The 14732-nt window shown below is 43.2% G+C and overlaps 1 protein-coding gene across 3 annotated transcripts in view; it reads right to left on the reverse strand.

Moving 5' to 3' along the window:
- Window positions 1-14732, reverse strand: part of nme7 (NME/NM23 family member 7) — an 87760-nt gene that overhangs the window by 3066 nt on the left and 69962 nt on the right. For 2 of the 3 annotated variants that reach the window (XM_062997253.1, XM_062997252.1), the window contains one exon: window positions 3822-3929. The exons of the other annotated variant lie outside the window; for it this stretch is intronic. In XM_062997253.1, coding sequence (XP_062853323.1) covers window positions 3822-3929 — 108 coding nt within the window. The remainder of the gene's footprint in view (window positions 1-3821; window positions 3930-14732) is intronic. 3 annotated transcript variants of the gene reach the window in all.

A 14732-nucleotide genomic window follows, 5' to 3' on the forward strand; every position in this document is an offset into this window, starting at 1 on the left:
GTTAATGCGTTATTATCGCGTTAACTTCGACAGCCCTACTATTTTTGCATATTTTTAACTTTATATAGTTTCAGATCCTTAAACATGTCAAGGAAAACATGAGGATTTTTTATGTATACAGAGATTAGGGTAACACGACACCTATATTACCCGTGTGAAAACGTAACGTAACTGTTTGTGCCTGTAGTTCCAGTAGCAACTGCAACCAAATTCTTCAGATAAATGAAGTCAGGAATGTGACTCGACCAATCCAAATCCTTCATTTAGTTTCTTTTAAACCGTTCTGAGCGGAACCTGCTCGTGCTCTATGATTTGTTGCATAACCCAGTCGGAACACAGACTGTTAAACTACACTTCATTTCAATTTTATGTTTCGCCACTGCTGTAACCTGGTCAGGGTCGTGGTGGGGCTGGTTTTCCCAGAATCGACGGTAGCCATGAACTAACACACTCCAGACAGGATGCCAATCCATCACGGGGCCTTGGTCATCCCTCCTCCCACAGTTTGTTTGTTCGTTTATTAGGATTTTAACGTCATGTTTTACACTTTGGTTACATTCCTGACAGGAACGGTAGTTACTCATTACCCAAGATTCATCAGTTCACAAGTTTATATCCAACACAGTCTTGGACAATTTAGTGTCTCTAATTCACCTCACTTGCACGTCTTTGGACTGGGGATCGAACCCAGGACCTTCTTGCTGTGAGGCGACAGTGCTACCCACTTCACTGTGCCGCCCCCCTCCTCGCACAGACACGGCCAATCATGTCTGTATTTTTGGATCCTAGCAGAAGTGAGCTGGTGTCATTTAAGAAGTTCTCTGGTAAAGGTGGCACATGATGGTGCTGCTGGTGGACTGGGTACCTGAGGACCTGGGTTTGGTTCTTGCCTCCACTCATTCGATGCATCCCATTTCAGTCATTTTCATTTTTTTTTATCATTCATTCCTTCCCTTCTAGGATGGATGTTAAGACAGCAATAGAAGGTAACAAGGCTAAACATGTTGGCTTATTACATTTTTACTTTGAATAAATAATAATGTCATTTATTGACGATGTGTTCCCATCTATGCTGAATGTTAGTGCCCTTAATTAAAATGCTAATTATTATTATAAAATATGACACACTGTGTTACATAAAATGCTTGTGGTTTGGTCTCACCATCACTTGCAAATTTCTTCAGATGTGAGAGAGAAGGAGGAGAATAAATTAAAGGTGATGCAAAACACTTAAGAAGCTTCATACCTCCAAGTTCCCTTATCCCCGAAGAGCATTCTGAGAACTATACTGTAAGTCTGTGTGAAAACCTCGTGTTCTGTCTACATAGATGCATTTTATGTCATCCTACACTCTTGAGAAGAGGGCGTGTCTAAATTCTTAGATCCCTCACAATGCTCCTACTGAGGCGCCTTAATTCTGAGTGATGATCTGACTGAATGACGAGGGAGCGTCCGACGCCTCCTCAGCGCTGAGGGCAATCCCAGCATTCAGTGCGGCACGACTTTCCTTACCAAAAACAAACATGGTGAATACGACGAATGAAATGTGGAGCAACCAACGGAGTTCTTTTTAAATGTAAATAAATTCTCATTGATGTTTAATCTGTATAAAGGTGTAATTATATATACGAGTGTCGTTTATTTGTAAATTCAGGCTCATCGGGACAGTTTAAGCGTTTTCGGTACACGGAGGGAGATGTTAGCTGGCGTGCTAGCAGGTTGTGCCGCCTGAGGCTAACTGTGTTAGCTTAGTAATCGCTGTATAAGAAGAGCGTCTAAATAATCTGCCTTATGAGTTCACGTCTTATTAGAATCCTCTCTACTGAGGCAGCTGATCAGGTAGGCAGCTCACTAAGTTTTCACACAGACCCAAAATAACTCAGTACTATAGAGTTTGTATCTCACACTTCCCTGGTTAATACCTAACTTAGAGGTAAATAAAATAAATTAAGGAATGACGAGTTCTCTGGTGTCTTCTAAACATGTTCTGCTCCTTACAAAGCTCCACAACTTTGGAATAATCTCCCTGCCTCTGTCCGGGACTCGGACACGTCTCAATGTTCAAGTCTAGATTGAAAACGTATTTATTTACTCAGGTTTTTGATTAGTCTTGTCAAACTAAACAAGCAAACTTAGTTCTGCTGTAATAATTAGATGTGCCGGAGTCTAAAGCTACTCTCTATAAAACTGATATTTTACTCTTAACGATTTCACATTGTAACTACATCTTCTGTTATTTTACCCCGAGGTGGTTCTGACAGAAACCTGTTCACCCTCTCGAGGTTAAAGACTCTGTGGCAGCAATGCTGCTCCTACTAGATGTGACGGATACCTGGCGTGTTTGCACCAAAAATGTCCAGAACTTACAACAGACTTGATCACAGACTGGACTGAATAATGAAGAACTCACATTATTTTTTTGCGAGTTATAACTTTTAGTTCAATTTAATTCTGTGTTTGTATGATTTGTGTAAATCATCACATACATAAAACACTCACACACATCTGCACATGCACTCACACATACACACACACTCAAACTTACACTAACATATGCACGCTCACAAACTCACATTCACACACACACACACACACACACGCATAAACTCACACACACTTGCACATATATACACTAACACACACACACACACACACACACTTACGGACATACAGACACATGCACACTTAAACTGACATGCACATACACACAATCACAAACACACACACACTTGCACATGAACATACACACAAACACACACATGCATAAAATCACACACACTAACATACGCACACTCACAAACACACAAACACGCACATATCGCACTAACACACAAAAAAACTCACACCCATTTGCACATGCTTCATGTTTTTCATTTTCATGTTTTGCCACTACTGTAACCTGGTCAGGGTCATGGTGGGGCTGGCTACCCCAGAATCAATGGTAGCCATGAACTAACACACTCCTAGTTATAACTTTCAGTTCAATTTAATTTGGTGTTTGTATGATTTGTGTAAATTTAATTTATTTAAATTATCCTCCAGGCCACCCAAGAAGGACGGGTCCTCTCAAGGTTTCTTCCTGTAATTCTAAGGGAGTTTTTCCTTGCCACTGTCGCCCTCGGCTTGCTCAACAGGGGTTATTGGTCTGTTGGTCCTGGATTCTGTAAAGTTGCTTTGAGACAATGTCCATTGTAAAAAGCGCTATATAAATAAAATTGACTTGACCTTTAAAAGAAGCCGACTTGGGTTTATTTATTTTAGCTTCTTGTTTCTCTCTTATTAAATAACTTGACCTGCTTTACCAGCGTCGTGTCTCTTGTCCGTTCGTCTCTATAAAAGTACAAAGCTGGCACATGAGCTTCTGTTTCTAACCCTCTATGATTCAGTCTGCTGGTTTATTTCAAAACAATTGACCGCCTGAATCACGTCAACATACGTGTGCGTGTCTCCAGCCATAAATCCTAGTGAAAGACTTGCATTCTGTGAGAATGTGTGTGTGTGCGGCCTGTGTGAGAACGCAGCGGCCGAGCTGCCCGGCAGGCCAATCATTAACAAGGAGCGTTTGTTGCAGGAGGGAGCTCAGATCCACAACCATTCTGAATGAGCCAAAGCGGCAGCCTGAGAGAGACGGAGCTCCCCCTCCCCGGCACGTCGTGGGTTCGGTTCGGCCCACGGCGGGGCGGCACGGGACCTCTCGGCCTCACGTGAGACGAGGAACAATGTGTGAAGGCGAGCGGACGTCAAGCGGCGGTCAGCAGGTCCGGCTTAACACTGGCTCGGTTCAGGCCGAACAAAAGTGAATGAGACGTGGGGAGACTCACCTCCAGTGATGCGTCCTCTGGAAGGTCGGTGCAGTGGACGCCGTTCTGGACTTTGTTCCTGCCGTACTGCGCTCGTAAAGTGGAGGGCCGCAGGTGCCGGGCGATTTCCTGTAACGGGACACCAGGAGAGAGAATGAGGACGTGATGACGGAGTGAAGCAACATCAGGGTTCCAAACGTCTCCCCGTCCTGCAGCGTTTTTTTTTCTTTGCTCATCACAAAGCTTCGGAAAAAAATGCGACCGATGATGCGACGAACATGACAATGACTCATAACTGCTGCAACTCTGGAGCGGGATCACTTCCTGTTATCTCTGAAGCGTCACATATACACACTCACACACATGCATAAACTCACACACGCACACACACACACAAACATACACACACTCACAAACTCATACACACACTAACATACACACTTGCACATACATACACTAACATACACAAAAAACTCATTCACACCCACACACACACTAGCACACACACACATACACACACTTAAACTTACATGCACATACACACACACTAACATATGCACGCTCACAAACTCACACACATGCACATACATACACTAACACACAAAAAACTCACTCACACCCACACACACACACACTCAAACTTTCATGCACATACACACACATTAACATATATACACACACATGCATATACTCACACACACACACACTAACATACTCTCACTCACAAACTCACACATACACTAACATACATTAAAACTCACTCACACACACACTTGCACACACACTCAAACTAACATGCACTTACACTAACATATGCATGCTCACAAACTCACACACACATGCACATACACACTCGCACATACTGTACATACACTAACACACACAAAAAACTCACTTATACACACACACTTGCACATGCACACACATACACACTCAAACTTACATGCACATACACACACATTAACATACATACACACACATGCATAAACTCACTTGCACATACACACACACTAACACGCACACACTCAAATTTACATGCACATACACACACTAACATATGCACACTCACAAACACCACATACACACTAACATATGCACACTCAAACACCACACACACACACACACACTAACATACGCACACTCACACACACCACACACACACACATGCATAAACTCAGACACTGGCACATGCACACACTCAACATACGCACACTCACAAACTCAAACACACACTAACATACATAAAAAATCACTCACACACGCACATGCACACACATACAGGGGTTGGACAAAATAACTGAAACACCTGTCATTTTAGTGTGGGAGGTTTCATGGCTAAATTGGACCAGTCTGGTGGCCAATCTTCATTAATTGCACATTGCACCAGTAAGAGCAGAGTGTGAAGTTTTGCTCAAAATATTGCAATGCACACAACATTATGGGTGACATACCAGAGTTCAAAAGAGGACAAATTGTTGGTGCACGTCTTGCTGGCGCATCTGTGACCAAGACAGCAAGTCTTTGTGATGTATCAAGAGCCACGGTATCCAGGGTAATGTCACCATACCACCAAGAAAGACAAACCACATCCGACAGGATTAACTGTGGACGCAAGAGGAAGCTGTCTGAAAGGGATGTTCGGGTGCTAACCCGGATTGTATCCAAAAAACATAAAACCACGGCTGCCCAAATCACGGCAGAATTAAATGTGCACCTCGACTCTCCTGTTTCCACCAGAACTGTCCGTCGGGAGCTCCACAGGGTCGATATACACGGCCGGGCTGCTATAGCCAAACCTTTGGTCACTCGTGCCAATGCCAAACGTCGGTTTCAATGGTGCAAGGAGCGCAAATCTTGGGCTGTGGACAATGTGAAACATGTATTGTTCTCTGATGAGTCCACCTTTACTGTTTTCCCCACATCCGGGAGAGTTACGGTGTGGAGAAGCCCCAAAGAAGCGTACCACCCAGACTGTTGCATGCCCAGAGTGAAGCATGGGGGTGGATCAGTGATGGTTTGGGCTGCCATATCATGGCATTCCCTTGGCCCAATACTTGTGCTAGATGGGCGCGTCACTGCCAAGGACTACCGAACCATTCTGGAGGACCATGTGCATCCAATGGCGGTGCCGTGTATCAGGATGACAATGCACCAATACACACAGCAAGACTGGTGAAAGATTGGTTTGATGAACATGAAAGTGAAGTTGAACATCTCCCATGGCCTGCACAGTCACCAGATCTAAATAGTATTGAGCCACTTTGGGGTGTTTTGGAGAAGCGAGTCAGGAAATGTTTTCCTCCACCAGCATCACGTAGTGACCTGGCCACTATCCTGCAAGAAGAATGGCTTAAAATCCCTCTGACCACTGTGCAGGACTTGTATATGTCATTTCCAAGACGAATTGACGCTGTATTGGCCGCAAAAGGAGGCCCTACACCATACTAATAAATTATTGTGGTCTTAAACCAGGTGTTTCAGTTATTTTGTCCAACCCCTGTACATACACACACACTCAAACTTACATGCACTTACACTAACATATCCACGCTCACAAACACACACACGCACATACAGTGGGGGAAATAAGTATTTGATCCCCTGCTGATTTTGTAAGTTTACCCCCTTACAAAGACTTGAACAGTCTAGAATTTTTATGGAAGGTTTATTTTAACAGAGAGAGACAGAATATCAACAAAAAAATCCAGAAAAAAAACATTAAATAAAAGTTATAAATTAATTTGTATTTAATTAAGGGAAATAAGTATTTGATCCCCTACCAACCAGCAAGAATTCTGACCCCCACAGACCGGTTATGTGCCCATGAGGCTCACAAATTATTCCTGTCCCTGTATAAAAGACTCCTGTCACAGAATCAGTTTCTTCCGTTCAAATCACTCGACCACCATGGGCAAGACCAAAGAGCTATCAAAGGACGTCAGGGACAAGATTGTAGACCTGCACAAGGCTGGAATGGGCTACAAGACCATCAGCAAGAAGCTTGGTGAGAAAGAGACCACTGTTGGTGCGATCATTCGAAAATGGAAGAAATACAAGATCACAGTCAATCACCCTCACTCTGGAGCTCCATGCAAGATCTCACCTGGTGGGGTAAGAATGATTTTGAGAAAGGTGAGGTCAGTCCAGAATTACACGGGAGGAGCTTGTCAATGATCTCCAGGGAGCTGGGAGCACAGTCACCAAGAAAACCATTAGTAACACACTTCGCCGTAATGGATTGAGATCCTGCAGTGCCCGCAAAGTCCCTCTGCTCAAGAAGGCTCATGTACAGGCCCGTCTGAAGTTTGCCAATGAACACCTGAATGATTCAGAGAAAGCTTGGGAGAATGTGATATGGTCAGATGAGACCAAAATTGAACTCCACTCGCCGTGTTTGGAGGCAGAGAAATGCCCGGTGGGGATGGTGTTCTTGGGGTCATATCCAGCATTTCTCTGCTCCCAGCTCCCTTGAGATCATTGACAAGCTCCTCCCGTGTAATTCTGGACTGACCTCACCTTTCTCAGAATCATTCTTACCCCACCAGGTGAGATCTTGCATGGAGCTCCAGAGTGAGGGTGATTGACTGTGATCTTGTATTTCTTCCATTACCGAATGATCGCACCAACAGTGGTCTCTTTCTCACCAAGCTTCTTGCTGATGGTCTTGTAGCCCATTCCAGCCTTGTGCAGGTCTACAATCTTGTCCCTGACGTCCTTTGATAGCTCTTTGGTCTTGCCCATGGTGGTGGAGAGATTTGAATGGAAGAAACTGATTCTGTGACAGGAGTCTTTTATACAGGGACAGGACTAATTTGTGAGCCTCATGGGCACATAACCGGTCTGTGGGGGTCAGAATTCTTGCTGGTTGGTAGGGGATCAAATACTTATTTCCCTTAATTAAATACAAATTAATTTATAACTTTTATAAAAAGTCTCTCTCTGTTAAAATAAACCTTCCATAAAAATTATAGACTGTTCAAGTCTTTGTAAGGGGATCAGCAGGGGATCAAATACTTATTTCCCCCACTGTATGTAAACATCACACTTGCACATGCACACACATACACACTCAAGCTTTCATGGACATGCACACACATTAACATACATACACACACATGCATAAAATCACTTGCACTTACACTAACATACGCACACTCACAAACACCACACACACTAACATACGCACACTCACAAACACACACACACTAACATACGCACACTCACAAACACACACACACACACACTTGCACATATACATACTAACACACACAAAAAACTCACACACACCCACTTGCACATGCACATGCACACACACACAACCAACACAGTCTTGTTCCCTGGACTATGACAACTTCAATACATACAACTACTCAGTGACTGTATTACTTACATCTTTGCACAATATTGTATTTTTGCACCTCACTCTTTAATATCTCTGCTGCTATATAAACTCTTTAGATTAGAAATGTCTCTTGTATTTATTGTACTGTTTTCATCTGCACTGTATTGTTCTGTGTTGTACCCTGGTCCTGGAGAAACGTTGTTTCATTTAAATATGTACTCATATAGAGCTGAAATGACAATAAAACCTCCTGAACTCTCTTGAGATTACTGACATTGTTTCCACACAGTACAGCAGGAGTTACTTCCTCTACATGAGGCAGCACCGGCTCCTTTACTCAATCCCAGTCACATGAGCGTGATTTAATAACATCACAACAGCACACGTGATGAATAAGCGCTTTTAGGTACGAGGTTTGTAAGTGAACGTGAGTAAGGAATAAGGAGAAGGAATCGATCAGGTGAAGAGAACGTGTGGTTTATTTAACCTGTCAGAAACAGCGGAGTGGCAGAAGAATGTTCAGCATTCAGAGCATGTTGTAATGCAGCAAAATCACTGAGAAATTCTTCACACATTCATACAGCCTCATATCAGTCCTGATCCTGATCCCACACCGACGTCTACTGTGATCACGAAGCGGTTATTAACGGAGCGTCCTTGACCCTTGGAGTCATTTTAAACCATCAGAACGATCCGTGTCAAATAGTAACCAGTAAAGTACACCACACACTACATGGACAAAAGTATTGGGACACCACTTCTATTTTTTTTTTGCCTCTGTCTGCTAATCAGGGTCCTTACACAGCGTTTGAAGATGCCACCCACATAGTCCGGTCATCCCGCCCTAGTAGACACAGTGTCTCCTACAGGCACTGCCCGCTAGATTATGCCCGATAGATGGCGCCCAGCCGACCGGTGGCAATGCCGAGTTCCGAACCGAGGAGTTCAGAATCTATTTATCGAATTCATGTGTTTCAGCCACGACGGTTGCTAACAGGTGTAATAAATCAATTATATATTCAGTTAACAGTTTAGGGAAGGCCATTTCCCAGTATGTTCCGGCATGACTGCGCCCCTGGGCACAAAGCACGCTCTATAAAAACGTGAAGTAAAGCTCAGTTTAAAGAAACTCCAGTGTCCTGCACATGAACAGCGTTGGAATGAACTGGAACATCAACCGAGGCTTTCTGGCTGTTTTGACTGACTGGGTGGAAATTCCCACAGACATACCTCACAAACCTCCTCTGAAGAGCGGCTGTTCTTCTAGCTGAAAAGATCACACAGAGCTTACTCTATTTCTGCCCATCAATCATCCTCTCACTAATGCTGGTCCCTGCTCCTGATTGGGGAGGACGAGGCCGCTCCACGCCCCCTCCGACACGTGCACAGCAATCGAACATCTTATCACCCACACTTGATGAGTGCAGTGCAGTACAGCGCTGTGTACGGAGAGCCACACCCTCTACCGCACTCCTTTCCCATCTCCGTGCAGACGCCACCAACCAGCCAGCAGAGGTCGTAATCGCACTAGTCTGAGAAAGAGTCCATATCCGGCTTAATCTCGCCCCTAACTGAACAACAGGCCAATCGTTACGGCAGCTTATTCTATTTTAATACAGACACAATGCAAAATCTTCTGCTTAGCCTGAACAGAAGAAGGAAGTCTGTTACCGCTGCAAAGTGGGGAACCGACTTCATATTAATACTCATGGTCGGGTGTCCTCTTTACACTATATGGCCAAAAGTATTTGGACACATGACCACGTAAATTCCTTTACACACATGATAATGCACCATGTCAAAAAGCACAAGTCACGTTAAACTAACTGCATGAACATGACCGTGAGTTAAATCTACTTCAATAACCTTTAAATACCAGGTCTAAATTCAGCAGAGTACTTTTGGGTGCTGGTATTACAGGAGAATCATTACCTGATCCAATCGTGTAAACATGGACCAAAAAAGCTACAGAGAACTGACGCTGAACTGCCGGCACAAAGGCTCTTAGTTCATTCGGTCACAGAAAAAAAGAGTGGCAGAAACCCATGTCCCTCACGAGTGTGTGTGAAGTGTATGTTTATGTAAAGCAGAAAGCTGGGTGTGATACTGGTGGCAAGTAAGATTCTTTTCACTGTGCTCCAAGTGGGATCATCTTTACCCAGGTAAATCCATTTATTTGTGCTCTAGCTTGGTGCTTCTATAGCTAAGCTTATTTCTAGCATTGCTTTCACTCATTTTGAGTGACGTGCTGGATCTTACCAAGTATAAAAGAGTATAAAATGAATTCCAGGGTGCACCGTTATTAAAAAAATAATCAACTTATGATTAACATGATGGCAGAGTGGTGGCGCAGTGGAAGGCGTAGTCTTCTCACAGCAAGAAGGGACTGGGTTTGATTCCCGGAGTGCTTTCTGTGTGGAGTGTAAAACATGACGTTAAAATCCTAATAAATTAACAAATACAATGAATTATGACGTATTCTACACTATATATTGCTACGTGAGTGCTTTCGTGAGCCCCACAAGCCAGCAGTGGACGGCAGAAGCTCTTGGTCCGAGCGTTTGGTACTGCCGGTGTTAGTCGTACCAACGCTGGATTTAATACGGGGTCCCGACTCGAATCCGAGCTCACATGTGTTTCACATTTCGAGGCTCAGCTGGTTAACTAGCTCTGGCTGAAATAGAACATGATGAAATGAAACACTCTCAAGGACAGGCTCTACTGTCCGGCTGTAATCCGTGCCGTGAGGAAACGTGATCCACTTTCCCTAGCGTTGCTTACGGGGAGCCCCTCGAACACGCCCCTCCGTCCTTCCGTATCGGGTGGAAAGAAGCCGTGACTGAGACGGAGAGCAGCGTGCTTTCCGAGCCTGAACCTGCCCGTAAACACCGAAACAAAGCTGAAGCTTCACAACAGTGTGTAGTGTTTATAATGCCGCACTCACAGCCAACACATCATTACAGGGGTTTACCGACCACACACGGAGAAAGAAAGTTTATTATTATTATTATTATTATTATTATTATTGTAAATGATGTTTAAGGCAAAGTAAGCTGGAGGCTTGTAGTTTAGCACGTGAATCTGGGTATTAGTGTGTTGTGGAGTGAATCCTAGTAGCCGCTCATTACATTCCTCTGTTCTGCACAGCAGGCAAATATTTCAGGGCCGCACCAGTGTAATGGTATCCTTCCTGTCCGGCCAGTTTCATCTCAACACACATTGGTTTTCTCAAGTGTTTTAAAGGAGAGTTAGAAACTCACGGACCTCGTTTTTCAAAAAAATCACAGATTTCACCGATTTTTAAAGAAAAGAGCCACATTTCACGGCAGTTATTAAATTACACTCATAAATCGAATGATAGAATAAATAGAAGCTACAGCACACAGCACAGCTACATTAATAGTCGAAATTTAAAAATACTTGTCCGTGTTTTTCCAAACTCAGTTACCTGAGTCGTGTTTTCAGCTGCTTTACACTTTGACATCTTGGATGTTTGGTCTGACCGATTGCTGGTGTAACCGAGCGTCTTTAGAGTTGCTGAGTTTATAAAGTAAGTAAGTAAACTCTACATAGACAAGGGCAGTTGTAGCCTAGTGGTTAAGGTACTGGACTAGTAATCAAAAGGTCGCTGGTTCAAGCCCCGTCACTGCCAGGTTGCAAACTGTTGGGCCCTTGAGCAAGGCCCTTAAACCTCAATTGCTTAGACAATATATACTGTCACAGTACTGTAAGTCGCTTTGGATAAGAGCGTCTGCTAAATGCCAAAAATGTACATGTAAATGTAAATGTAGACAAACTATCCTGGCATGTTTGCACCAAGAACTCACTACAGATGTTATTACAGACTGGGCTAAATAATAAAGTTGTTTTTTTTTGCCAGTTATAACGTTTAGTTTATATTAATTGTGTGTTTGGATGATTTGTTTAAATCTAATTTATTCAAATTATTCTTCAGGCCACCCGAGTATTTTTAAGAGAGTTTTCATTGCCACTGTCGCCCTCGGCTTTTGGTCTGTCGGTCCTGGATTCTGTAAAGATGCTTTGAGACATTTTGATTTGACTATTGGGAGCGTAATACTTTACTGGTTTGTTCTTTTGAGGTGCCACCGTGCCGCCCAGACTGAATACTGTGTAACAATTACAGTATTGATCCAAAGGCAGAGAGGAACAGATACACACTGTACAAAATTGTACAAAAACGTTTATGATGTTAAAGCTAATTATTCACACACACGTAAAAGTCAGAATTTGTACTAACTGGATTGAAGTGGATTAAAAGTGATACACATTTACGTTTACATTTGCGGGATTTAGTAGACGGTTTTAGCCAAAGCGACTTACAACTGTGACTGAACACAATGCAACCAAATGAAAGGTAAAGGCCTTGCTCAGCGGCCTTGCTCAAGGGCCCAACAGTGGCAACTTAACGGCAGTGGGGCTTAAACCGGCAACCTTATAATACCTTAACTAGTCTAGTATCTTAACCTCTGAGCCACCTCTATAAAAACATCAGTGTAAATGCATTATGTGAACGGTAGTTCTTTCCCTCATCAATACAGTCCTGCACCGCCGGCTTTTCATGATTTTTATCTTATGTCTGGATTGTCTGGATGATTCAACGTTTAAAACTTCTCAGCAATTATTTATTTATGTATTTTTTAGGATTTTAACATCATGTTTTACATTTTGGTTACATTCATGACAGAACAGGTAGTTTCTGGTTACACAAGATTCATCAGTTCAAGTTTAATGTCAAACACAGTTACGGACAATTTAGTATCTCCAATTCACCTCACTTCATGTGGGAGGAAACCCACGCAGACACGGGGAGAACATACAAACATCACACAGAAAGGACCCGGACCGCCCCACCTGGGGATCGAACCCAGGACCTTCTGCCCCTTCAGCAATTAAAGTGTCTCACGTTATGATGACAGATTTACGGTGTGTGTGTATATTTATTACAAACACCCTTTATAAGTGATTAAAATTCACCATCCTGCATATCTGGATACAAACCCATCTGTGAATTCAGCACGGGTGAATGTAGAAGAAAACAGTGCATAACTCACACTTCTTTATAAGCTTTATTTACATGCCTGCTGAAGCTGTTGAAGGGGAAACAGAAACCGGGAGAACGTCTCCGAGCTGCCCAGACATGATTTACAACCTAATTTCATTCTGAAAACTTCGATGCCACCACTGACGTTTATATTCATGCTCTAAATCAGGCCGGACTGGCAGAGCAACTCTGATCCAATTCACTGTTTTCACTATTTCTAAGAATTATACAAGCAACCCTGCAAATAAAACTTTAACTATTGCATATGTACATCGATCAGCCATAACATTAAAACCACCTCCTTGTTTCTACACTCACTGTCCATTTTATCAGCTCCACTTACCATATAGAAGCACTTTGTAGTTCTACAATTACTGACTGTAGTCCATCTCTTTCTCTGCATACATTTCAACCTGCTTTCACCCTGTTCTTCAATGGTCAGGACCCCCATAGGACCACCACAGAGCAGGTATAATTTAGGTGGTGGATCATTCTCAGCACTGCAGTGACACTGACATGGTGGTGGTGTGTTAGTGTGTGTTGTGCTGGTATGAGTGGATCAGACACAGCAGCGCTGCTGGAGTTTTTAAACACCTCACTGTCACTGCTGGACTGAGAATAGTCCACCAACCAAAGAAATATCCAGCCAACAGCGCCGCGTGTGCAGCGTCCTGTGACCACTGATGAAGGTCTAGAAGATGACCGACTCAAACAGCAGCAATAGATGAGCGATCGTCTCTGACTTTACATCTACAAGGTGGACCGACTAGGTAGGAGTGTCTAATAGAGTGGACAGTGAGTGGACACGGTATTTAAAAACTCCAGCAGCGCTGCTGTGTCTGATCCACTCATACCAGCACAACACACACTAACACACCACCACCATGTCAGTGTCACTGCAGTACTGAGAATGATCCACCACCTAAATAATACCTGCTCTGTGGTGGTCCTGTGGGGGTCCTGACCATTGAAGAACAGCATGAAAGCAGGTTGAAAAGGTATGTAGAGAAACAGATCGACTACAGTCAGTAATTGTAGAACTACAAAGTGCTTCTATATGGTAAGTGGAGCTGATAAAATGGACAGTGAGTGTAGAAACAAGGAGGTAGTTTTATATATTTGCTTTGACAGCCACTTTGTTCGCGGTAAAATAATATTCTATATTATATTTGTGTATTTTCAGTGTATAAGTGTTAAAAACAACCTCCTTATTTTACATTAGACTAAAATATATGCAGTTTCCATGGACACATTTACAGGTTTCCCAAACATCCTCATGAGAAAAAATACCTTGAAACTCAACGTCTTTTAAACCAGAACCAACTGACGTCGAGTTACAAGGTACGTCTGTATCTGTAATATTATTTCTTTGCTGGCTAATATGAACAGTACAGATAAAAGCAGCGTCTGAGTTCGTGCTACAGCTTGTGTGTGTACATACAGAACAAACACACACACATACACACACACACACACAGAGCCTCCACCAGTCCAGCCCACACAGCGAGAACATCAATACAGAGGACGC

The sequence above is a fragment of the Trichomycterus rosablanca genome, chromosome 6, assembly GCF_030014385.1.
Source record: "Trichomycterus rosablanca isolate fTriRos1 chromosome 6, fTriRos1.hap1, whole genome shotgun sequence".
Taxonomy (NCBI): domain Eukaryota; kingdom Metazoa; phylum Chordata; class Actinopteri; order Siluriformes; family Trichomycteridae; genus Trichomycterus; species Trichomycterus rosablanca.